This window comes from Bacillus rossius, chromosome 5 (genome assembly GCF_032445375.1).
Source record: "Bacillus rossius redtenbacheri isolate Brsri chromosome 5, Brsri_v3, whole genome shotgun sequence".
In the NCBI taxonomy this organism is placed as follows: Eukaryota; Metazoa; Arthropoda; class Insecta; order Phasmatodea; family Bacillidae; genus Bacillus; species Bacillus rossius.
Window position 1 is genome coordinate 41009216 of NC_086333.1, and position 26516 is coordinate 41035731.

At 38.1% G+C, this 26516-nt stretch overlaps 1 protein-coding gene across 4 annotated transcripts in view; it reads right to left on the reverse strand.

Moving 5' to 3' along the window:
- LOC134531736 (uncharacterized) overlaps nt 1–26516 on the reverse strand; it is a 377288-nt gene that overhangs the window by 164340 nt on the left and 186432 nt on the right. For all 4 annotated transcript variants that reach the window (XM_063367600.1, XM_063367597.1, XM_063367599.1 and 1 more), the window contains one exon: nt 16915–17012. In XM_063367600.1, coding sequence (XP_063223670.1) covers nt 16915–16990 — 76 coding nt within the window. In that variant the 5' untranslated portion in view covers nt 16991–17012. The remainder of the gene's footprint in view (nt 1–16914; nt 17013–26516) is intronic.

Consider the following 26516-nt stretch of genomic DNA (forward strand, 5'->3'; position numbering starts at 1 on the left):
TCAGAATAAAAATTAACTTTTAATAGTGTGACATGATTTAAATATTTAAAACTTATTTGAGGTTATCTGTCCAAATATATTTTGTGGAGAAAATTTTGAAGCCATTTTCCCTCCAATTCTATTGTCAAATATATTGGTGACCAAAATTTGACAGTGTGACAGGGCCTAAAGGAAGCGTAACTTCTATCATCACCCAGCCGTAGAGAAACAGAAAATAAACCTACGCAGCGTCCGTGACGCATATAGTCCAGCAACCTAACGTTTTACATATATCAAATAACGAATCTCGTGCACATGCCTGGCGGCAGGATACTGCAACAAAACAAACTATGCATTCTTATAAATAGTGAAATCATCCGTAGTAACTGTTGCCAGTTATGTAATACAAAAAGTGTCCTGAAGAATGAAACACTTTGAAGGTTTTGCAAGCATTGTTTTTCCTGTCTAGTGTCGAACTTACAGAGTTACCGCTAGTTTCTTGAATGTCATATTCTATAGTCTGTCTCACGCTTAGATTACAGTACAGAGTAAATAGCTAACACTGTTGCCAGATTGATACCATCCGACTTGTTAGCACTAAACATCTTATTTTGTATACCAACGTTATTTACAATAAATTGTAATTTTTCATTATTTAAATATTGGTTGATTTTTGAGACCACAAATTAGAGTCTATTTGCAGAATTATAACGGTTGTAGTCATTCTGAAAGAAATATAATTCAATGCTAAACACCAATTATTATTTCAAAGGAAAAAAATTGTAGCAATCGGTTACTACTACGAACAAGACATTCCATAAAATTGTGCTATGCTAAGAGCAAATTTTTTAAAATATTAAATTATATATTTTTGACGTGATAACGTCTTAAAATAGATGAACGCCGGCTCCACGCACGAAAAAGCATGACTCATTGTCACGTTCCGCCTGAGCCGAGCGTGCAAGCGAGAGCGCGGAACAAGCGATACAGAGGCATGATCGGCCTAAACCTTCGGCTTGTGACGCATCTATCTCTCTTCCACTCCATCGGCCGATGCGTCCGAGTAGAAGAGAGACAGCGGCAGCACACAACTTACACGTGAACTGTTTTGTCAACTGCTTATAAAGTGAAATGAAAAGTTAATGTGGTTTCTATTGTTTATTACAACAACAATTGCTGCAAAAAAGAAATTAATTCTTGCATTCTAAGAATTTGATTAGCGATATAATCTCACATATTTGTTCTTTGATTATTAAAAAAAAAAAAAAAGCATCGGTCGGCGAGTGCAGTAATAATAGGTTATGTTACAATTTTGACTAAAAACTGATTATCTAATATAAACGATCGTATAAAAAGTCAACTGCTTTTATTTAGTATTCAATGAAAAAAATTGTAATTTTCAATTAACTCCTTTGTATTATACGAAATAATGATAATTCAGTGATAATAATTCAATTAAATTCATAAAGTATGCAATTTTTCATCAATGTTTTCTTATGACGTTATCACGTAAAATTATCGTCCCTAAACCGACATTACAGACAACCCCATTTTTTTTTTCAAACAGATGAAACCAAGATGGCATGTTTATAATTTAAGGCTCTTTAGAAATAAAAAAAAGTGCTTGTATTTATGTACGCGCGTTAGAATTATACTTACTTGGCATAATAAAAACTTTATTTTTCTTGCAATTAATTAATAAAAATAAAATTAAAGTACTGGGGTGATATTATAAATACGGTCGGTAAAGTATAAATTAATATAAATTTAAACAAATTTAATAATAATAAGTACTCAGTATTCAATATTAATGTAAACATGTGTATAAATATAATTATTTAATTTAGTGAAATAATCAAGATAAATTTTAATTATTCATTAAATAATAATTTAATAATTTATAATGCAAATAAATTATAGATACGGGAACATAACCTCACTTATATAAATACATTTGAAAAGACACTTGAAAAAGTTTATAAACACAATTTATATCACTAATATAATAAATGTTTTAATGATATGAACCAGTTTTCAATATAAAACACTAAAGTGTACGATTTAAAAGCACATATATAATTTTTATTTGTATATAGCTTCTTTTTTCATTCTGTGAAAATTTCGTTGCATGGTGCGCGCGCAGCGTAAAAATTCACTGCCATTATTTTTTAAAGAAATATAACTTCAAAAATAATATTAGAGGATGATCTTGATGAAATACAACAAGAAAATGTTCATTCCAAATTCCCATTCCAAATTCTCCTTAGTTGATTGTCCTCTATAGCGTACTTACATCTGGCAACTCTAATGGCAGAAATAGTTCATTGGGAAGAGAGAAAGTAAATGTCCATCCAAATGCACACTGCAAGCTAAGGAATCAATCGCTGTTTAGGAAACACATACGTGAAGTTTCATGAAGGATGAAAATAATTGCGGAGCACAAGAGGTGCCCTAAATGATGATATAAAAACTTTAATTACCACACGAAAAAGCAGCAAACCAACATGCCAAGATTGCAGTGGGCTAAAAACCTTGGACTCAGTGCAGGGTCGCATCAAACCCCTTCATGCGGCCACCGAGTATGTGGGAGCAGGTTGAAGGGAATTTGTAAATGATAGGCAAAACCATTACAAGTGGTAACGTTTGAGTGAATAATTTGGGGAAGCCCTGGTTGAAATCTGTCACATATTCGACCACATGACGAAACTTTACAATTGTTACAATAATAAAATAATATGACATTAGTTGTTTATTTAATGTACACAAATAAAACCGTTACCTGTTTTAAATTAATAGCCATAAGTTTAAACAATAAATTCAAACGGGCTTTAATACATGTAGCATGTAGGTTAACTACTTCCTCCTGATTTGTTGTCAACTTCCGACAGGGACTGGTGATTGCAGAAAAATAAAGGAAGGAAGTTGATGGTCATCACTAAACACTGAAAGCTTTCACCAGTCAAAATATTTTTTTAAAGTTTTCGTTACCACAAAATATTTGTTAAGGCAAATATTTAAGAAAGATTTTTTTCTGTCACAAAACTGATCCTAAACTTTTGGCTTTAAAAGTTAAATAACGGCAATTCACAAAGTAAACATCTATATGTAAATTAGGATATCAATGACATGGGTACCTGTAAACAAACTCTATAAAGAGCGTTTTCAAACTTACTACAATGCAATGTCCGAAGAAGCGATTTTGTGTAGTATTCACGAGTTTTTTTTTTGCATAATTTTGTAAAGTTAAAATAAATAGTCTCTAATTAAGTAAAAATGAGGGGTATTTGCCAAAAGTTGGATTTAGAAAAGTGTAGAGCGCAAAAGCACCAATTTGGCCAACCAGGTCAGATTGTCACACCATTGTGGTGTTAAGGTCTGTTACGGTCACTTCGGAGATAGTATAAAATTCCTTGAATCACTCAATGTGACCAATCCAGTTTATAACAAAAAGTTCAGCAAAATGTTAATTTGAATGACTGCTAATTTTAAGCAATAAAAATTACCCCCTAACTTAACGCAGAAGTCGAGTAAATTAGATTTTACACCAAATTCAACGGTTAACTTCGGAGTTTGTAGATGACCATGACTGGCGTGAGCTAATGCCCCAACTGCCATTTTACATAAAACTCCAATAAATAACTAACCACCCAAATAATTCAAAAGATTATTATCAAAACTTTGAGCTACAAAATAATTATATAACTTAGCATACTCTCGATCTACATAAACCCAAACCGTCATCCACTACATTTCAAAATGTTACCACATTTAACTGTTTCAAAATAATAAAAAGGAAATTACAAAAAGTAGATCAATAACAGTATTATTTATTAATGCCTGTATACATCTCCAAGTTCACGCCGTACCGGACTCGGAGCTAAATCACATGCAAAATCATTCTATATGTACCGTACAGTATCGGACCGAACAACAGACAACATAGTCCGAGAAAAACGCGTAGCCATTGATCAGTGTCGTTAAGTGTTGTATCTTGCTCCGCGTGGAGAGAAGCTTGAAATATTATACCTCCGGTACAGAAAATATTGTTGAAGACCACGTTCCGGGTATCGCGATATAAAAATGCATCACAAAACAACGAAAATTTTTTTTTCCCAACACTTCAAAATCTCATTATCATATCTCTTGCGTCATCCGCCATCTTGTAAGGAACAGAAAACCAAATTATTTTTAAAAAAATAAAAATAGGGGAGATTAGATTCTTAGGTATTTATTTTATAAATTTTTGTTTTTGATGTTATGTAGGCTTCTTAATAGCCATTATTATTTAGTACGTTATAATTTTTGTATTATTATTTTTTATATTTTCATTAATTATTAATGTTGATATATATATTTTTTATGGTGATCGGGTGATGGATCACGGAAGGAAGAATCCTCAAAACAGGTTACGTAGTAAGGAAGAAGCTGTCGAACTGTCGGTGGTTCGGTCGACAAAAACAAAATAAAAGTGCCCGAGGCCTCGGCGCGGTGTCACTTCTTGTCCGCGGACAGCGAACCTCGGGCCCCAGGACAACGACCCAACTCTATCATCCGAGGTGTCCGGTCCGGTTGTGTGGGAAGTGGTCACCGAGTTGTGGGAGGACGTACAACTCCACCAGATGCCAGCAGGTAAACGCAGCCTGATTTATAGACCGCAGCAAGACCGTTAAAAAACCCTATCACTGAAGTTACAACCGCGCGGGAAAAAGTTTAAGATTCACAGCACTTCCTGCCTGCGCCTGCAATGACATCTCGAGATCCAATAAACTTGCATTTCAGAGGCCCGTACACTTAAGCTTTAGTAGCAAGGGGGGGGGGGGAAATTAACGACACTCCAATAAGGCTGTTTAAAGGCACTTTATAAGCCGCAGAGTATTCGCACAAAGTCTGCACAAAGGCGTGGTCCGACAGCGATTATTTCGCGGTTTCACAATTGCGCGATGAGGTATCGCTGACAGGTGGCGAGCAGTAGAGTTGGGCGGGGCTAGTTGAGCACTTTTTCACTTTTTCACTTATAGCTCCTCAACGATAACTATTAATGGCTTGTTATGCATACTGAAGGATTACGAATTTATCCGTTTGCAAAAGTGTCCATAGTAATTTATTTCTTAAAAGTCGAATTTAAGAGCTACAGCTGTTTAAATGCAGAAAGTCAAGTATGATCAACGTACCCCATAGGTGAGGTAAGTTGATTGAGCAAGGGTATGGGGCAAATTGAGAACTTAGAATGTCTAGCCAAATGATGGGTTGAATGTTAACTAGACATGAAATAAAATTTGTTTGATAATCAACTTTTTATTTATAGTCTTTTAGTGACAAAACAACTAAATTAAAAGTAATTTTCTTTGAATAATAAACTGAAAATAGAATCAACAAAACATCAACGTATCTTAAGCTTAACTTTGGAATTAGTTTCAGTCTTTCTGATCAAATTCAGACTTGAATATATATATAATTATCAATAAAGCTTATCTTAATAAGAAAATAATATATAAAAGAAAATACTAATGAAATAAAGGAAACTTAATCGTCGTTGTCACTGTTGCAATTGTAACAAGTATTTCGTTGAAGAGTCCTCTTGCGTGGGAGAAAATACTTAATTTCTTCAAAAATCTGGTCAAAGTCATCCGTTTGATATCGAATTCTTTTGCGGCGGCATTCACGCTTTTTCCCTCGTCGTTGGCCGCCTTTGCAGCATCATTTAAGTTTTGAGTAGAGTAAGAACATCTCGTAGTCTTTATTTTATAAGCCCGCATCCTAAAAAAAAAATAAAAAGCATATATTACTTTAGTTCTAAGTCATGGGGTTAGTTGAGCAACTATAGCTCAACTAAGCCCAATCCGAAATTTTAAAACAAAAGTGATGTTATGAAAAACCGGTTAGAATTATACCCAATATATTTATACATATCAAAAGTACTATAAATTTATAGAAGTTTAACACTTACCTGATTAAAATCGGATAACATTTAACTATTACAGACGAAATATTCCACTTTATAATTATTTTACTTTTTGGTTACAAAATAAACAATCGATCGAATAGTCGCCACTGGCGGTCTCGTGGTGAGTTCCCCTCCCGCGACCCCTTCTTTTACCATCTGATGCCTTCGCGTGCGGTGAATAGTTTTCGAGATATTTCGATTGCCCAACTTGCCCCTATGCTCAACTAGCCCGCCCTACCCTAATGTGCTGGCATCTTTTCTCTTGCTGAAACTTTTTAAGATGTCACAAAAATTTTCCTACTATTTATATATAATATATGCGTGTGTGTGTGTGTGTGAATGGGTTATTGAAAGGGGAAAATATGTGTATTGGTGGTCATAATAATAATGTCAAAAAAGTAAAGAGAGGCGACTTTTCGGTATTGATCTTCCACCCTTCCCTGAATGTTTACTTCACTATATTTATTTTATGGTTTATTTATACAGTATTTTGATTTCATAAACTGACGGCAGATGATATATTACAGGTAGAAAATGGCCTTTCCCGGCGAAACTGCCGTAACACGTTGCTGAAGTTCTTTATTAAGTTAACAATGAGAAAGTTACTTAGAAAACCGACATCCCACAAACATGGGGAAACCCTATTCGACTAGGGCTGCAAAACGAAAATATTCTAACGGAAAATGAGACACATGTAAAATATTCTGTACCTGCTTCTACTTTAGAATTGTTGGTAATCCATGTCCTTTGCGTAAATATTCCAAGAAGAAAATATAACATGGGTGTTACGCGATTGTATAGGCGTAATATATTTTTTAAGTAGGATCATTGGATAGTTCAGTACTGCTAGAAGAGTGTATAAATATAAATAAAGAATCTTACGAAATCACAGTAACTACGTAATTAGCTTTCAGACCATTGAATGAGGAGAAACAGACATATTACGAAGACTGTGTGTTAGTAATGCGAAGGAACTTAACATTTCTCTAAGATGTGACCACACAGATTGTCCAGAATGGTTCTATGAAAGAAAACTCCGCATCTCAGAGAACAAAGAAAATTTTCACGTGTTAGAAAATGTTTTTAATTTTTTTTTTTTGGCAATTTCTCATTAAGTCTAGTTAGTGTCGTCGCACGAAATGTGATTTACAGAAAAGATATGAAATATGAAACCAAAGTCAACTATCTAAGAAAAATATATTCATGGCTTTGTGGAAGCCCAAATGGTATTGTAGTTAGTGGTGGCAGGGCTGAAATATTATTAAAAGTTTCCAACTTCATGCAGTAATAAGTACATAATAGAAGCGGTAATAAATGTTAATTTTAAACTTTCTAGAAAAATAGTATTTTGTATAGCCCCTTAAAGGAAATATTGCAAAGAATCAAATTTTATACATATATAATAAATATATTGCAAAAAGTTACCAATAAAAAAGTAGCAAAAACTAATTTAACTCATTAAAATCTATATCAAACAATATTTAAGGCATTGAAACTTGGTCATAAAAGTGATATTGAGATACTGACTAAGCATGTTTGTTTTTTTTTTCTGCCACTTTTTGACTTGGTTAACATTTGCACGATGTATTTAATAGAAATATTACGATAACCTTGAATGTTAAACTTGTAGAAAATCATGTTTGCATTAGGATGACATTTTGTAAAGACTCGCGGAATCTGAAAGTTGCGTTACAGGATATTTAGTCACATCGCTGGGTTCGCATGTTCGTCACTGCTGTAGTTGTGTTATCCAAGTTCTGTTTTTTTTTTCTTCCTGTTATTGCTGCAACTGCCTTGTCGTTGTCAGCCCGCTGTGATCGTCTGTGCGGGGAAATTTTCCAGACTACTTCCTTCCACGTAATTCTGGGTGCTGTCTATGCATGTAAATTTTGACATCAGCCGATTGTTTCCTGTGTGTTTGCGTGTGCGTCTTTTTTGTCCGTTATTGTTGCTCATCATGACATAAAGAGTAACGAGCCACTCATGGCGTAGGGGAAGGTCGTACAGTAGTGGCCGTCTTACAGTACCGACCATTCCTTTTTTTTATCTTTTCTGACGCTAGGTAGCAGTACTTTCCAGGCGTTCATGAATAACTTTACCATAATAGTTCATATTCTTTGGCGACTACCGTCTTTGATCAGAGTTGTGGGAACCGTGAGGCAGTGAATGTGTTCGTTTACATTTCGTGCGTGATAAGTTGTTTTGACGAAGGCGTCTCTCCTTTCTTGGGTGAGTTGTTCTTGATTTTTTAGCATCCACTTAATCTCTTGAGGATAAGGACAATTTATATGGTATTATTTTCACGATATTACTTTAGATAAATGTGCAGCTCGCATTAATGTTACCACGTTGCTGTCGTACAATACTCACCACCCAATTGTCGTCCGGGACCGACAAAAAAAAATATCAACAAAATAAACAACATGAAGGCTTTTTTTCTCTCTTTCGAGAGAGAACTGGCTGAAAATGGAAAGAGGACGATATGAGATCGGAAAAACAAGAAGTTTTTTTTTCCCGCACAAAATGACACCGTCAAGCAACTGAGATTTTTTTCTGTTCCAAAAATTACATTAGGAGATAGACTGAGAGACATTAAATCTGGTGAAACGTGAATCTAACCTCTCAGATGCGCAGATTTCAAAGACTTTTGATAGTGCAATAAAACAAACTTTTTATATACAAGATCAGTACGACAGGAGAGAATTTATGAAACCAACATTCGATTTGGCTGAGCATCTAAAATTGCCTCACCAGTTTAATAAGGAACACAAAATTGCTGAGATGCAGTTTTATTATGACTTAATGACTCGTCATCCCGAGCTTTCTTTGAGAACTTCAGAGTCCACAAGCCTTCAGAGTGCTTTAGGATTTACCAAACATCAAGTAACTCGCTACTTTAATAAGTATTCCGAGCTACTTTATAAACACAATTTCCCAGCCAATAGAATCTACAACTGTGATGAGACTGGGGTCTCAATTGTTCATGACAATGATGTCAAGGTGATCTCACAAAAGGGGAAAAGGCAAGTAAGCAAGATTATGTCAGGAGAAAGAGAGGAAAATGTTACACTTTTACTGTGCATAAATGCTGCTGGGGACATTTTTATTCTTCCCCTCTTTGTTTTTCCTCATAAACAACGTGTAGATGCTGTTCTGGAAAAAGATGCTCCTCCAGGAAATATTTGCAGTTGAGGAAAGTGGTTGTATCACTACTAAAGCGTTCTTGAAATTTTCGGAATTGTTTGTTGAGAGGACTCATCCCATTAAGGAGGAACCAGTTATTCTTGATGGGCTCAACAGCCATAAGGATCTCGATGTTATCATTTTTGCTAAAAAAAAAAATCACATTCAAATGATAAGCCTACCATTACACACTATAAATTAAGTTACAACCATTAGATCGGGCTGTTATGCAGAGGAGCATTCAATCACGCTTGCAGTGTCTGGCTGAGGACCTTTAAAAATTGCTCAGAGAAATTTAGCTGCCTACACTTCAATCTGAGCCGGCAGACCGACGTAATGGCGGATATTTTGAAGTGCCCGCCGCGGGATGAGAGATTGATATCCCCTCCTATAGGTCTCCCTTACCCCTCCTGAATTGGATCCGTCCACTCTGCGCATGCGCCGACGTCACATCAAGTTTATATAAGCTAGTAAATTTGGTTGGCTTCTCCTTCGGCGTAACTTTGTAACTGACATGACATAGTCTGGTTAGGTCGTGATGGCAGTTGGGTGTCTGGGCAGCACTTAGCGTTAGTACGGATCGTAGGAACGTTTATCTAGTCAAATCGTTTCGGCACGCCCTTAGAAATTGATTTGAATGTAACTTTTATCTGTTGTGTACTAGTTAATGAACATGTTGCCCGAGCGACATTTCGATTAGGCTTTTTATGATGCATTGGTTTAGTCTGCTATGTCATTTTAGACTAATATACATAGAGTCTTTTCGATCGTAATTTAAATGGAGTTTACTTGCAATCAATTTGGTCGCGTAATAAATTAGCACTCTAGGGTACTGTTTAGATTCGGCAAACTGCTGATGCTTGTTTAATATTGAGTTACATTCTGGTTACTTTTTTTTTATGAAAGCTATTAAGTATACAAGAAGCTCGAGCACGTTACATGAATGACTTATATGTGAAAGCAATTGTAATGTTGATTTAGAATGTAACTAATTATGTGTAGTATACGTGTCGGGCTACGACACGCTCCATAACCGTAATCTTGAATTTGTAAAGGCGGCTAGTATATATAGCTGTATACGAGATGTGATTTTACTCTTGGTAATAATATGTAACTTTCTTAATTTCCTTTATGAGATAAACACATAGTCAACTTCCTACAATTGTACTGTATTTGCGGCTACATGAGGGTCGTAACAAATATGATTTAGCTAATTTTATATGCTGTGTGTATTTTTGCTATTTCATTATAAAGGTTTTGTACTCATTCCAAAGAAAATAGAATATTAAAATTATAATATATAATCATGTTTTGTTTGTTGAATGAATTGATTGTGTTTATATCACGTACGAAACCAGCATATTGAGGGAATAGGGCTTTTGGCTGAGATCGCTGGTTTCAAATCTGTAGAATGAATTCGGCATAGTCAGCTTTAGCGTGAACAGGACTTTGGTCTTTGAACCCAGGTGTGTTCTCGGATATGGATTTCATGCCTCCTACGCAATTTCGAGAGCCAAAGACTACTGATGATGATACTACTCCAGCAACTTCAGAGGATCAATGCCAGTCTGCAACATCGATGCCCTCTTCAAATTTAAACATTTTCAATTCATAGTTTCCTAATCGGAACCTGCCTTATCTCTTCCTCCAGCTGAGCTCACTGAACTTCAGCCTGGACCTTCTTCGCTCTCTCCAAATAATCGACCAGAACTGATTGAACCGTAACCGAAATATTCTACAGTTCTCACTCCAACTAATCTCACTGAACCTCAACAAGGACCTTCGTCATCAGCTCCCGATTCCATCTCACATATCAACTACATTGTTCTTCGTCTTCTTGAGAAACTGCTGATCTAAACAAAATAATTTAAAATATATCTCCCTCCAACAAACCTTCAGAGGTCAGGATGAAAACGAACCCAACAATAAGTGATCCTCGCCTCAACACCTTTTAAAGATAATACTTGTAGAGGTAAAAAACTGACTGAAGAGAAGAGGTTAAAAGCAGAGAAGAGACAGGATGAAAGAAATTAAAACAGAGGTGATAAAATCAACAAGGAAGTTCGGGGCCACTGGAGAAATGGAAAGGAAGAAAGACGAGATCACTAGAAAATTTATAGAGAAACAAGACTTTTATGAAATTTTAACAGGAAAAAGCCTACAGAAGACAAAACAGAGTGTATCATTTGTTGTGAATCATTTTAAGAAGACTGGGTACAATGTGTCGAATGTAAAGGTTGGGCACATGTTGAATGTACATATTCATATTATATTTTTTAATGTCTACTTTGCAGAAAGTGAAATTATCCTTAAGCTGGTGTAATTAAATTTTGTCATATTAAGTTGTTTTTCTAATGAAAAATAATGTTAGAATTACAGTACGAACTTCGTTAGACAAATATTAAAGTCAAATAATTTTTGTTTAGTTTCTTATATTTAAATGTTAAAATAATTAAAATATTAGTCGTTAAAACCTTAAAACATCTAAAATAATGGCTGGTCGGTACTGGAGAACAATTTTTGCACCCTAAAAATAACGAATTTTTATATTTGGGAATAAAATTGACTTCTAATATAATTCAAGAAAAAAAATATATATTTTTAAACCCCAATGCAAACATATAAGTTTAACGTGTGTATCTATCTCTGTGTCTCTGTGTCTGTGGCATCGTAGCTCCCAAACGAAAAACAGATTTTTAGTTGTTTTTTTTAAACGTGACTTGATCGAGACTGTTCTTAGCTATGATTCAATAATATATGTTCAGTCGTTTTAAGATCATCATTTCTTTTATAGTTGATGAAGGGATGTGAGCAACTTCCACGGGTCTGATCGATTCGAAATTTGGTATCCTGTTACTTATATGATATCACTAGAACACTGTAATCTTGACCTGACGCGGTACTGATGGTGTACGGTACAGACTACAAAAACAAAACAAAAGTTAAATACGATGATAGTGTTAAATACGTTACTGATATATTCTTCAAGAGAGAATTGCAAAGTCGGGGGTATTTTGAATTTTTAATGTAGGTTTTTTTAATTTATAAAGTACTAAAATACGATATTAAAAAACCTTACCCAAATTACAGATAAAAAGCTGAAGGTGGTCGGTATTTTAAGATTCTAATCAATGTTCTCCATTGCAAGAATCATTCAAAGAAATGCGTCGCCATGCACAGAAAAGAGATAGCTCTTGCACACGGCGTGTGCATCGCTCGTCCTCCCGGCCGCGACGGAGGGCAGCGCTGTGCGACGCTAATGACGGAGCAATTAATACCCTCGGTCCGGCTCCGGACAGCAATCAGCGACGTCGGACGTTAAACGGCTCTGGGGCTGGCTGATCGGAGGTGCGGGCAGGCAGCCAGCCAACTCCGGCCGTATCCCGGTCCGCACACTTGGCGAGTACTTGGCAGGCCGTGCCTTTCTGACGGGACAGGTGACTGGGGGGATGCGGGGAGGTGGGAGCAGTCTCTCCGCGTCGCACCGAGGGCTGCCTCATCGCAGACACTGCACGTGCAGCCATCGCAATCCGTGCAAAGTCCAGCCAAACCGTCTTTTTTTTTCCCCCCATTGCTAACCATTATTACGGCAGCTCTCATTCATTCGTTGTTGTGTCACAAAAGTTCTCACCAGATGTTTACTGACCGTTATTTTCGAGAGTTTATAATTATGATAACTTGCGCGACTTGTTACCATTTTTAAATCATAGTTAATACCTGAATAATTGCTGGGAAAAATTTGAGTCGAAAAACCAAGCAAGAGATCTAGCGGAATAAATTTACAGGAAAAGTCCTAAAATGATGACGATGTAAAGAAAAGAAAATATCCACACTCGGCGTGTGAGACGGCGGAGTAACGGGCAAGACTCCCCCCTATTCCCCCGTGGACCAGCGGCTGATTATGAACACACGTTCTTCGACAAAAGACACGGTAAACATCGAAGGTCGTTGAGATTACCGCCGGAAGAAGCTGCGTGACTACGAACACAACATTTTTCGTTGAACACCGACCACTGATGACGTTCTGACGGTATACGAGTATACGATAATCTTTGAGTGTGAACACACATTTCGGACGGTATACATCGCAGCCGTGCTACGTTATATAGCTACACGTGTGCATCAGTTGGTTGTGTGAAACGAATTATATGGTTGCGATGTAATTTAGCTAAGATATTAAATAATGTGGAATTTAATGGCCCCTTTTTCTTTTTATCATTGCTGGGTGTGTTAGGGTGCCAAAATTATCTTAAAATTAAGTTTATAGTAAACAATATTTGTGGTAAGGAATTGTAACTGTAGTATTTTTTATCTTTGGTTTCATTATCGATATGACAATACACATGTATTGCAACATTGACGGCAAAAAAAACTTTATTTTATTCAATCTTTAAACCAAACAATCATCAAACAAATTACCGATAGTTTAAAAAAATCTGAAATAAAAATAAAATGTAAAAATATATATGATTTATCAGTGGAAGAAAATTTTCAGATTTCACTCACAAAATAGTTTATTCAATGTACATATTAAGTTTTCAGCAGTTGGTTTCCTTCAACGACACTGATTTATGCCGTGGTTTCACAAGTCTCGCGGATCGTAACGAAACGCACACCGCATGTTGGTTCCTAATCACCAAATGCGGCACGTGCTTCGGTAGAGCGTGGAGAAATCCGCAAGTCTCCACGAGTGTTAGTAATCAGCCCGCAGTTATGGGAGATGCGCATCGCCAATAAAAAAAAAAGTTGCATTTTTAAAAACCCACGATTTATGCCTTGAAAATTGGCCAGTAGACTCAGTGGTTAGAGCCTTTGGTTGGTGAGTCAAGGGGTAAGGGTTCGATTGCCGGCTGGGACGGGGATTTTTCACTTGTCGAAAATTTCCTTTCGGGGTTCAGGATGGGAGGAGAGGTTATTGCATGTTTCACGGCTATACCATCGTACAGTTTCGATATCGATTCCGCCAGACTGCTAGCTCGCCGATCGGAACAAATCAGTTCGACCAATAAGAGTTTAAAAAGCTATTCTAAAGGCTCTGTCAGCAGAAATGGATGTTGTGTTGATAGATGCGTTCAAAATCTTTTCGACGCTTTTAAAAAAAAGTCTACACTATCTTGCAGATGAACGTCGTTCGCAGATAATCGAAAAAGTTGGTATTGACACAAACCATTCGAGATAGCAACTATGTACCGCGTATAATTATCGCATATTTTATTATAGACTCTGCACATGAGCTTCGCCGTGTTATTTAGAACTACAGGAAACGCACAACCAAGGGCGTTTCGATGCAGAGCACATTCCAAAACTTCGACAACGTTGCTAGCATCACGTGTTTAGTATCATGTGTAGCCAATTAGTTTCTGTTCACTACCAGGAAGAGTTCATGATTAAGATACGAAGACATAAAATATATATCAGAGACAGTGCAAATTAATTCATACTTCCGAAAAAGTCGTGCGCTCATACGTGCTATTACATGTTAATTTTTTTTAAACCCCAAATGCTATTAAATGCTTATTTTCAGAAGAAAAAAGCTATAAAAAAATCTCTACACGTACCTCTACTCATCTCAATGCCTTGAAATTTGTCAAGCAACACATAAACACACACAAATAATGGCATAGATGTAACGACCGTCCAGAAAATGTATTCGAAGTTATTATATTTTGAATATCAATTTAAAGAATATTTTCTTTTTTGGACTATTGAGAACTCTACGAAACACACTGTTTAACCAACACATCGAAAAAAGAAATGAAGCAACAACGTCTGTACATATTTTACATTGAGAAATAACTACAGTTATCAATTTTTTTTTAACAATGCCAATTTTAGACTTATGTCTCTCCTGGAATATTCTGTGCGAGATCATTTATGTTGGAACGAATGTAAACAAGCGCAGACTCTAGAACAACAATCTCTGCAACTTGTCTGCACATAGGGGCGACTGAAATGCTGCCCCTTGGAAGGGCAGCCCATCAGGATATCTTTAACAGTGGTGTTTTAGAAAGGTTGTCTGAATTGTTGACCCTTGGAAGGGCAGCCCTTCAGGATTTTTCTGACAGTAGGGTTTTTGAAAGGTTGTCTGAATTGTTGCCCCTTGGATGGGCAGTCCTTCAGGATTTTTCTGACAGTGGTTAGTTTGTAAAGCGACCTAACCTAACCTAACCTAACCTAAACAAACCACTGCCAGAAAAATCCTGATGGGCTGCCCTTCCAAGGGGCAAGTTTTCAGGATTATTTAAACACTTAAAGAAACATGTTTTCAGAAATTGGATGGGCTGCCCTTTCAGTCGCTGTACAAACAAAACATTGCCAGAAAAATCTTAAAGGGCTGCCCTTCCAAGGTGCAACAATTCAGCTCCCCCTGCACATATCGTCCGGTTTCAGACAAGGATGCTTAATTTCCAAGGCCGTCACGACTTTTCTCTCTCAACCACTGCGTTTGAAATGTTAATGCTGCAGTTCTAAGTAATTAAGGCCTATACACACGCGCACACGTGCAGACGCGCGCGCGCAAACGCAAACACGTACACGCACACACATACCCGCACCCACCCACACACTAACACACACCAACACACACACCAACACACCCACCAACACACCCACCAACACACCCACACACACCGTAGATAGTAAGAAAGTGAAACTCCACAAGAACGGTATAAACTTCGCTGTTACAAAACATCTCCGTGAAATTACTAATAGTAAAAAAAAATATAAAATCCTCCGCAAAAAAAAACGTGCATTTAACGTATGGAAATAATGTGAACAGATACTTTCCCGAACTTTGCAGGCTACGTTTCTGTACGTACATTCCCGTTAAAATTCCCGTTAGCTGACGGATGTTTTCAGCAGTGATGCGGAATCGACGAAAAGATAAAAAAAAAAAAAAAAAAAAAAAAAAACAACGGCGAATCCCTGTGGTGAAACGGGAGCAGTGCAAAGAAGGAATTACTGTTCAAGGCTGGAGCGCCGAATGGCGTGCAGATCTCCGGGCACAGACTGCTCAAGACTTATTGGAAGAGTCACATTACAAAAAGCATTTAAGAGCAGTGTCTATGACAGTTTCGTCATTTGACGTGTATAAAACAGTATTGCTAAGTGGTATAAGGGCGTGCATGAAGCCATTGTCTACAATACTACAGCATACAATTATAGGGTCCCCGCTTTACGTGTCATTACCGACGCGAAGTCTGCATGCCAGTTCGGTGGCTGGCGCGTAGAGGCGAAGTGTCGCCCTCAGCGCCCAGCCGGGGCGACTGAATTGTTGCCCATTGGAAGGGCAGCCCTTCAGGATTTTTCTGGTAGTGGTTTATTTGTACAGAGACTGGAAGGGCAGCCCATCTAATTTCTGAAAAGAGTTTAAATAATCCTGAAAACTTGCCCCTTGGATGGGCAGCCCATCAGGATTTTTCTAACAGTAGTGTTTTTGAAAGGTTGTCTGAATTGTTGCCCCTTGGAAGGGCAGCCCATCAGGATTTTTCTGACAGTAGTGTTTTTGAAAGGTTGTCTGGATTGTTGCCCATTGGATGGGCAGCCCATCAGGATTTTTCTGACAGTGGTGTTTTTGAAAGCTTGTCTGAATTGTTGCCCCTTGGATGGGCAGCCCTTCAGGATTTTTCTGACAGTGGTTAGTTTGTAAAGTGAAGTGACCTAACCTAACCTAAACTAACCACTGTCACAAAATCCTAAAGGGCTGCCCATCCAACGGGCAACAATTCAGCTCCCCCGCCTGGCCAGGCTACACGGCCGCCGGACGACTGAGGAAGATGATAAGGGAAGGTTGAGACGGACAGACTCACCCGCGCCGCTGGTCTCCACGGCAGACGGGGGCGGCGGCGCGCTGCTCGCCACCTGCAGCCCGCGGCCACTCCTCATCGCGGCTCCACGACTGCTGCTCCTGGAACAAGGCGCGGGCCCTCTTCACAGGCTCCACAACACACTGCGCTGCCGCAGCACATCTCATCAGCCGCTTGGGCGGGCGGCTGGAAAAACAAATGCCTCAAATAAAGATAATCATATTTGATACGTGGAATAGTCTTCCTGAAACCTATGACACTAAAAAAACCGTCGACAACTTACAATCATGTCTAAAATTGAAAATAAGTCGTTACTTTCTAGACACAGCTAAGCTTTCGCAAGATATTTAAGGTCACCGTTCCAACTAAGTCATAACTTTTACAAAGAAAAGGGGCTTCTTTATTTTAATAATTAATCATTTAAATTATCTAGGTTGTCTTGTTTTATCAGTAGAGTTCTCTTAATGACTATTTTTACATTTTCCGTGTTTGTTTTTTTCTGAGTAGCTTTTATTTTTAAGACTTCATTTGGAAATTGCGAATAAAATATTTTGATTTGTTCTTGTTTATATCATATTCAAATTCCACGTAGATACAGAGAAAATACATGTTGCGGCTCTCTACAAATTACGATAATCTGTTTACTTATATCTGGCACATCTCACTCGAAAAATCTGCCCACTCTGCAATAGACTAACGACGGCATAGACACTAGTTATGCTTATCTTCCCCGCATTTTAACACCACTGAAACAACTCTTCGCAAAATTCACTACTGAATAAAGAAAGGAAAAAAAATTGGGAGTCATTTCACGACAGCTAAAATTCAAATACTCTACATTTATTTTTGATAAAAATGTTCCAAAACACGAAAATAAATAAATAACTTTACATTGCAGAGAAAATATCATAAAATGTGGTGCATTTCATAGAAATTTAAGTGTGTATGAAATATAATACCATGGACAATTGAGAAATATCTTTACCGCAAGTAACTTCTGACGAGCCCATAATGAGTGAGAAACCTCCCACAAAGGAAGAGTCAAATCTGGCAACAACCCACTGGCAACGCCTCACAACTGAGTAGCCAACGAACTAGTGGTATTTTCCCGAGTATACATTTATGAGTATATTACATTTACACTTAGTTAAATCCAAAATGTAATTTACTTAATACCACAACGAAAAAATGGGATTCTACATTGTAAACTCGGCCACAGTATCCATGGTACATTGTTCATTAAATTTCGGTGATGTTTAAAAACATTAAAACGTAGCCTAAATCCATAATTTGCATAACGCACTTTTTAAATAAAATAATTTTGCTGTTTTCGCTAATCAACATGATTTTGTAAGCACACGCGCAATTCTTCCAGAGGCCTACTTATAAATAAAACAAACTACCCAACCGCCGCTATCTAAAACCAGACGCCACGATCTGTTTTACTCACTTTTTTCTTAAGTCACAAATGTCAGGTAGTCAAACACCTGCACTAGTCAACTAAAACCTAGTTGTGACAGAAAATACAACTTTTAGAATGAATTTCGCATTCGATTTATCTTTCTTTGAGAAGGGGTTATGATTGCCCATGCATATTATCGTACGTAAAAAAAATTAATTCTACATATTATGATTTTATGCGTTGGAAACTGATTGTTAATGGTATGCATGATTGTAGCGTAAACAACGGAAAACAAGTTCTTGTCATTGAAATGGGTTATTGTTATTCCGATTGTAGCGCAGCCTTTACACGTAAGTACAACGGTTGAAATTCATTTACAGAAAATATAGAGAATTCGATAAAACATTTACCTACAGCTGGATTTTATTCAGTCTGTAAGAGGATAGTAGTTGAACCAGCCCGACAAATTTCATATTTACTTCTACTGCTGGATTTGGCCCAACCAGAGGTGCTGTAACATTATTTCAGAATTAAAAAAAAAAAAAAACAAGTAAAATGGAACGTAAACAGTTACACGGGTTAAGACAACATACGGTGTCGAAAAACCTTTGAAATAAAAAATTCCTGTCTATTCCCTGGCCAAAGTTTCAAATTTCCCTGATTAGTCTTTTTTATATAACTTATTTTATAATTTTCTGAAGGAAAAAAAAAGGAAATTCAAACTCCGCAATCCCCATTGCTCGCCTAGTTTCTCTCCAAGTTCTTTATGTAAGACATAACTTTACATAAGCCATGTTATACCGTGTGTGACAATGCACTAAAACACCATCTGAAATAAAAACTGCTTCCACAGTTTAAGTTATGGCAAACTGGAGCATGACATTTTCTCCTAGAATTAATATCCCTGACGAGTTTTCATGAGTTTTTCAAGTTTTCGAGTAAATTCCCTAACTTTCCCAGACCAATTCCACCTTCCCTGATTCCCCCCCCCCCCCCCCCCCCCAAACCGATTGTGAACACCCTGCAACAGCCAAAACCGGAATGCTGTTTCGTAAGAGTAGTGCAGTTTTATAAGTTTCATTTTTTTAATGTTAAGACCCGGCCTCACTCACTGCTGATTTTTTCTTTCTTTCAAATCTCAGAATTGTATGGACAAATAATGAGAAAATGGTTCATGTATGTCAGTTGGGTCGAACACGGATATGAATTCTAGTAAGCGACCATGACACATTTATTGAAATGTAGGGGGAAAATCTATAACAAAACACAATAGTCGGTGCGCGTGCAGCGAAGCAACTCACGACAGTGCCGCGGCTTCAAGGTGCCCTCGCCCTTCGCCGGCTCGGCACGAGCGAATGTCGCCTGCTCTGCGTGCACGCGGCTAGGAACCAGACCTCCCTTCCCTCCCCGTCCCCCTTCACAAACCCTCCCCCTGCTGGTTGCTCTCAGTCAATACCGCGAGGGCAGATGCCCTTCAAGGCCCCGGTTCGATAAAAAAACACGCCGCATTAACACCCCGCCATATTGTACTACTTTTTAAATTATGCCATAACTTTCAGTACAGCTCGCCTCTCACATTATATGGCATATGATTTAACTTTGGGCACTGATTTGATGTCAAAAATAATGAAATGGTGTGGTGATTATGAGAGTTAAAGTTACCGTGAAATAATAAAGTTTTTATCTCCCCCTCCCCCCCCCCCCCCAAAAAAAAAAAAGAGTTCCAGACAGTAACCAGTATAAATATTCCACTGTTCCTAATGAGATCTCACCGAAGGTAGCTATGCCGTTTGTTAGCGTTCATCTGAACATTTTTTCTTTAAATAGGTCCCTATGAACAAATGAATAACAGTTTGAGTCCTCAGAGACCAATAAAAACAAATTTCAATTAATTCGTTACTTTTAGTTTATCAAACTGACACAGCTTAAATATGTTTAAAATGATTTTCACATGTAGTCTTAAAGTTGAAATCATCAGTAAACATTTCCCCTCACTTTTAGTTGATGACTAGCTTATATCACTTAAAAGTATTACGATTAAATAAAGAGACGGAATGTGCCTATAAGATAATACAATTTGAACTTTTCCAGCCGAAAAAAAAATCACTATACAATAAAAAAATATCTTCACTTAGTCCCTTATAAATTTATATATATATATAGTGTGTATATATATAACTTTTACTGATTAAAATATTGTATGTATTATTTTCTAGCAAGTTTATTATTAGTCTTAGAAATGTTCATATTTTAATTTTATTTCCGAAAATAACTCGCAATCAATTTAAAATTTTAAGATATACCGAGAATAAGGAGGAAGCGGAAAGTAATCGATCGCTTTTGAGGCGCGTATATAAAAAAGTCGGCACACTACATTGTCATAAATTTATTTTAATTCACACTAAATTTTTAACAAATCAACATTTGATGTCACTAAAATATCGTTACCACAGCCATTTTGCTCTACATGATACTGAAAGTTCAGATTCCTATATTTTGGTTAGTGTGTAAAATTATGTTCAATAAAAATGTTAAATTTTCATTTAATCTAATATTTAAACCGTATTTACATGTTTCACAAACACGTATACGATGTTCAGTTAACTGAGTTCAATAAATATATAATATTTTATACTTGAATCTGCAGAGAGACGTATGGTGTGGCACAATACGATAAAGTAACGCCAATAACATGCCTTAGCTAAATGCAGGAAAATTGGGGACAGAACACAAGATTGTAATGAGGTAACAAAATATAACCCGCTAACATACGTAATGTTCCAAAGCACAGGTGTATTTCATCATATGGATCATTCATTAGTACCTACCAGTAGCAAGAAGTGGCAAGATGTAACAATGAGACTCCTCTAGAAGGCTAGGGGATTCTAAACCGATAAACCCTATTACTAGAGAGCGATATCATTACTAGATAACTAGAAAATCGTAGGTATTGTGTGCTGTTACAGGGCGTATGGATACCTGCTATATCAAATTTAGGACTTTTTCCAGAAATTTTAATAAATTCTCTCACATTTTTATCATTTTATTTTCAAATAGGATAAAAGGAAGAAAAAACTAATTAAGAAATATAATTATTAATCGCAAGAACGTGCCCATTTTCAGGTTAGAAATCTAAAACGTTTTCAGAGTTAAGTTCCATGTGATTTAAATGGTCAGTCTCACAATTTTTTTTTTAAATGTGCAACTGTAAAATGAAGTGAGACGTCAAAGATACGCCCTTCAGTTCGTGACTTCCAAGACGTTTTTGAGCTGTAGGCACCCTGTGTAAAACACCACGTTCATGTAAATGACCACCACGTATTTATTCTCGTTTACTCATACCAATAATGGCGTGCTTTTTTAATTAAGACTGTTTTCCGGAAACAAACTGTGCGAACGTTTATACCGCCATAACAAGCGCAAAGATTAAACAGGAGGGGGGGGGGGGGCGCTATATGGCAGCGATGACAGATTATCTGTAGCTCCACGGTTGTGTGTCAAGGCGACTGAAGCCGGTTATGAATAGAGCCACGCCCGTTGCACGACTCTACACTCTGGCTCCATACTCCCGATGACATTCTACTTGTACAATATCAAAAGAAATTTCCGATACCAAAATTTACAAACAAACAATGCCCCAATACCTATTAAGTTTCATAAAGTTCTCTCTACTATCGACTTTACGATGACACGTTTTAATTTGTATACAAACGATAGTGAGACGATGCTGGTTATGCTTGTTACGGTGCCAAATTTGTGGAATTGTAAAGTGTACTTAAATTTGGACAGCAAACTAACTTACGACTTATTGTCTATAAAGTGCGTAGCGAGACTGGTATAAGACTTTGAATTTGAAGCTAAACGACTAGTTTATTTGGGAAATTTGTGATTACCAGCTGTGTAACAATGTGTATGTCCATCCGTTATTGAAGTTTCTTATGACATACAGAGTAACCAGCAATGGCTTATGTCCAAAAAAATCTTAAATCAATCTTCTCAATTGCAAGAACCATTACAAAAAACACCCGTGTAAAATAATTAAACATAGATTACGTTAAAAAAAATTTGTATAGTAACATATGTATTTATATTTAAAATGAATTTAATAAACATAAGTTAAGTTGAATAATTCAAAATAAATAATTAGATTAATGTTATATCACTAAAAATATTTATAGAATTAGTAAAAACAATCGAAAACTTGACTTTGTTTTTTTACCGATAAATATTTATAGTTTTTTATGACTATAGAGTTATTAAATCCAGAAATGACATTCATTCGCCAAACTTTTTTTTTTTTTTTTAAACATTGAAAAGTTTTTAGATACAAATTTCACCCAAACCAACCAAGCATAACATTTTGGTAGTAACCATATTTGATAAAGACAAAGGCAAATAGTTTATTTGTTGATAACACTTGAGTTTTTGTGTAAATGTAGTAAGTTTAGTCGCGTGTATTTACTGCGTATTTATCTATAACGCTATGAGAGCGAGTTACCGAGCCACCTGTGTTCCAAATTTTATCGAAAGTTGTGCCTTAATAAATAGTGCTTGGTTAACAAATATCTAAACAAACAATAATGGTGCGAAAAAAAGTTCTACGACCATAGAAAACTTGCCGGTTTCGTGAAATGATATCACTCGACTAAATGGGGGTAGCACCCTTACTCCACATAAATTTTTATGGCGTGTTATAACTCCCAATAATATATAGTTCAAATGTATATTTTTTTTTGTTTCTGCGTCAATACTCAGCGGCATTGTTTTGTGACTGTTAAAATGTACGAACTAATACGACAAAATGCATAACAAAGTGTGTCACAAGAGGCTGTCTTAACAACAATGGATTTGTTTATCTCCCTGCTCAAGTGCGATTCCATTCTGGTAATCAACTGTAGATAGATAAAAACGGTTAAAGCAGGCAGCTTAAGTTCACGACGTATAGGATAGCTATCAAAAATTGCGTACTTTATTTTTAAGTTCAGTTAAAACAAGTTAATTAATCGTGTTTGATCATGCCTTTTCTACACGAATGTTGCGTAGCCAATAAACTATATGGAAAAGACGCACACAAGGAAACAGCATTGGTATACTGCATGAACGAAAACAAAAAAAAAAAAAGTATTTACGTTTTTAGGTACGCATTTCAAGCGGCAATAGGCTCATCACAAAGAACGTTCATGCTATTACAAATTAACAAAAACCAACTTGCTTTTTGTCTGCCTCGGAGATATAGCTGTCTGCATTCATAAACTGCAAAACTTTGAAGTCTTGTTTTTGAGACTTAACTCGCGCGTTTGGGTTCAGAAAAGTGAAAGAGAAACATCCAGATAATTTTAGAAGTATGCAGTTAGTTGCGGCGTGTTAATTGCGAGCTTATGTTCACTAATACGCCATTTTAACACTTTTTCAAACTTATTTTCATCTTATATTAGAAGTAAGCGCCTTTCCCATATTCATCTCGTTCTTAAAGGGTAAAAATTAGTGTCACGTTTATCCAGCGATTGTAATTAAAAGGAATTTAAACAAAAACTGACATACGAATGCCACATATCACTACTATGAACTCGTAAAAATGTGTTACTATATTAGTCCATCACTGTGAAGCCATCACAGGTACGAACATAACCTTTGGCAGTGATAAGAACATATATTTTTTTTTCAGCGATGCAATCGTCTCCATTTCACGTATCGGAAGGTCAAACTTCTGCCCGCGTACGACACGCAGTAAATGCTGACTGAACCACAGGAAAATAACTACGCATAGGGTAAAAACGGGATGCCGAAAGCCACCTGGACACAGTGAATCATGAATCGTGGGGAAAAAATCAAGTTTAATTCTATTTTCACAATATTTATTGTCATTCTTCTTATGGGTGCTGTTCTTTAGCACACGTACTTTGTGTTTAAGACGATTTTGATAGCGCTACTTTATAAATTTATTTTAACTTTAACTAAGCTTTGGGTGGTCACGAACAGCTTGACGCTAGTTGCCGGCAAGCGTAGCGAATGCGGAGACGGGAACGCTGAGGCGCACGAGCTGTGTCCACGCGCCGCGTGCACCGCTGTCCGCGCTGGTTCAACACACCCGAGCACAGACGCTGTCGGAAAGCGCCCGAGAGCGCACGAGCTGTGTCCACGCGCCGCGTGCACCGCTGTCCGCGCTGGTTCAACACACCCGAGCACAGACGCTGTCGGAAAGCGCCCGAGAGCGCACGAGCTGTGTCCACGCGCCGCGTGCACCGCTGTCCGCGCTGGTTCAACACACCCGAGCACAGACGCTGTCGGAAAGCGCCCGAGAGCGCACGAGCTGTGTCCACGCGCCGCGTGCACCGCTGTCCGCGCTGGTTCAACACACCCGAGCACAGACGCTGTCGGAAAGCGCCCGAGAGCGCACGAGCTGTGTCCACGCGCCGCGTGCACCGCTGTCCGCGCTGGTTCAACACACCCGAGCACAGACGCTGTCGGAAAGCGCCCGAGAGCGCACGAGCTGTGTCCACGCGCCGCGTGCACCGCTGTCCGCGCTGGTTCAACACACCCGAGCACAGACGCTGTCGGAAAGCGCCCGAGAGCGCACGAGCTGTGTCCACGCGCCGCGTGCACCGCTGTCCGCGCTGGTTCAACACACCCGAGCACAGACGCTGTCGGAAAGCGCCCGAGAGCGCACGAGCTGTGTCCACGCGCCGCGTGCACCGCTGTCCGCGCTGGTTCAACACACCCGAGCACAGACGCTGTCGGAAAGCGCCCGAGAGCGCACGAGCTGTGTCCACGCGCCGCGTGCACCGCTGTCCGCGCTGGTTCAACACACCCGAGCACAGACGCTGTCGGAAAGCGCCCGAGAGCGCACGAGCTGTGTCCACGCGCCGCGTGCACCGCTGTCCGCGCTGGTTCAACACACCCGAGCACAGACGCTGTCGGAAAGCGCCCGAGAGCGCACGAGCTGTGTCCACGCGCCGCGTGCACCGCTGTCCGCGCTGGTTCAACACACCCGAGCACAGACGCTGTCGGAAAGCGCCCGAGAGCGCACGAGCTGTGTCCACGCGCCGCGTGCACCGCTGTCCGCGCTGGTTCAACACACCCGAGCACAGACGCTGTCGGAAAGCGCCCGAGAGGTCGCCGCTGACGGTATCCCAGAAAGAGGCGCGGTCCGGGTCCGCGCCGTAGATTTTCCGTGAAAACGTCACGGTTGAAATCATACGCATGCACATACATGATCCGTAAACGTTTGGACTCTCGCCGGCTAGTCCACACTGTATAAAAAAAGATAAATTGACAAGATTTAAAATTTTTACCACCTAAGGTTTTTAAATATCCCCACCCCCCTCCTTAAAAGTATAAGAAGTTTGATTTTATTCTGAATTTATGATTGTGTAACAAAAAAAAAAGGTCACAAAATCTAATAATATTGTGCAGGGTAAGGATTTAAAAACTTTCGAAAAAATGTATAGAACTATAAAACTACGTACGACACTTTTTTTTAATTCACAACCGTAATTAATTTGCCTACCAACTGGTTTGGCTTGACGTTGAGTTATGGGACATTCTGTACATCGGCGAACTGAGCGCCGCAAGACAGAAAGTTTTTTTTTTTTTACCGTCGTCAAAGTTTTCTGTTCTGCTTGATACGGCGTGGCAGTATCTAATCGGCTTGGTTACTCTTCTCGCCAACCGCCCACACATCCTACCCAGACGTGAGTTGAGATTCCAGAACTTCAACAGTGTGCCAACTACGACGTTCAATGTTTGGACCATCAGTAATTTAGGCCGTGTCCCAATATCGCTGAATTTTGACTTCACATAACTAGCTGAATTGGTATCCCAACTCGTAGAACAGAGAGCCAAAGGAAGAGCAGACAATTCTGTTTGTTTTCTGTAAGCATAAACAAACGTTTAGGTCATGACCACGTCGTGGTTTTTGGTAAAAAGGTTTTAAATAAATAAACGTTGTTAAAAAAAGTTTGGTCACTATTTTAAAGTGAAAAAAGTAACTAAAAAATAAAAATTATTTTTAGTAATGTTTTAAATTTTCAGAACTCTAGCGACATAATTTTATAAAACATTGGGAGAGATGCTCGCTAAGCCAGGTGTTTTGTTTATATCATGGCGCGGCGCCGGCTGTTTTTAAGACACCTTCTGCATCGGCCCGCAGTGTCTCTCGGCGTCACACGAAGGTTAAAGAAATCTTTAAGTGAGTTGGAAGCAT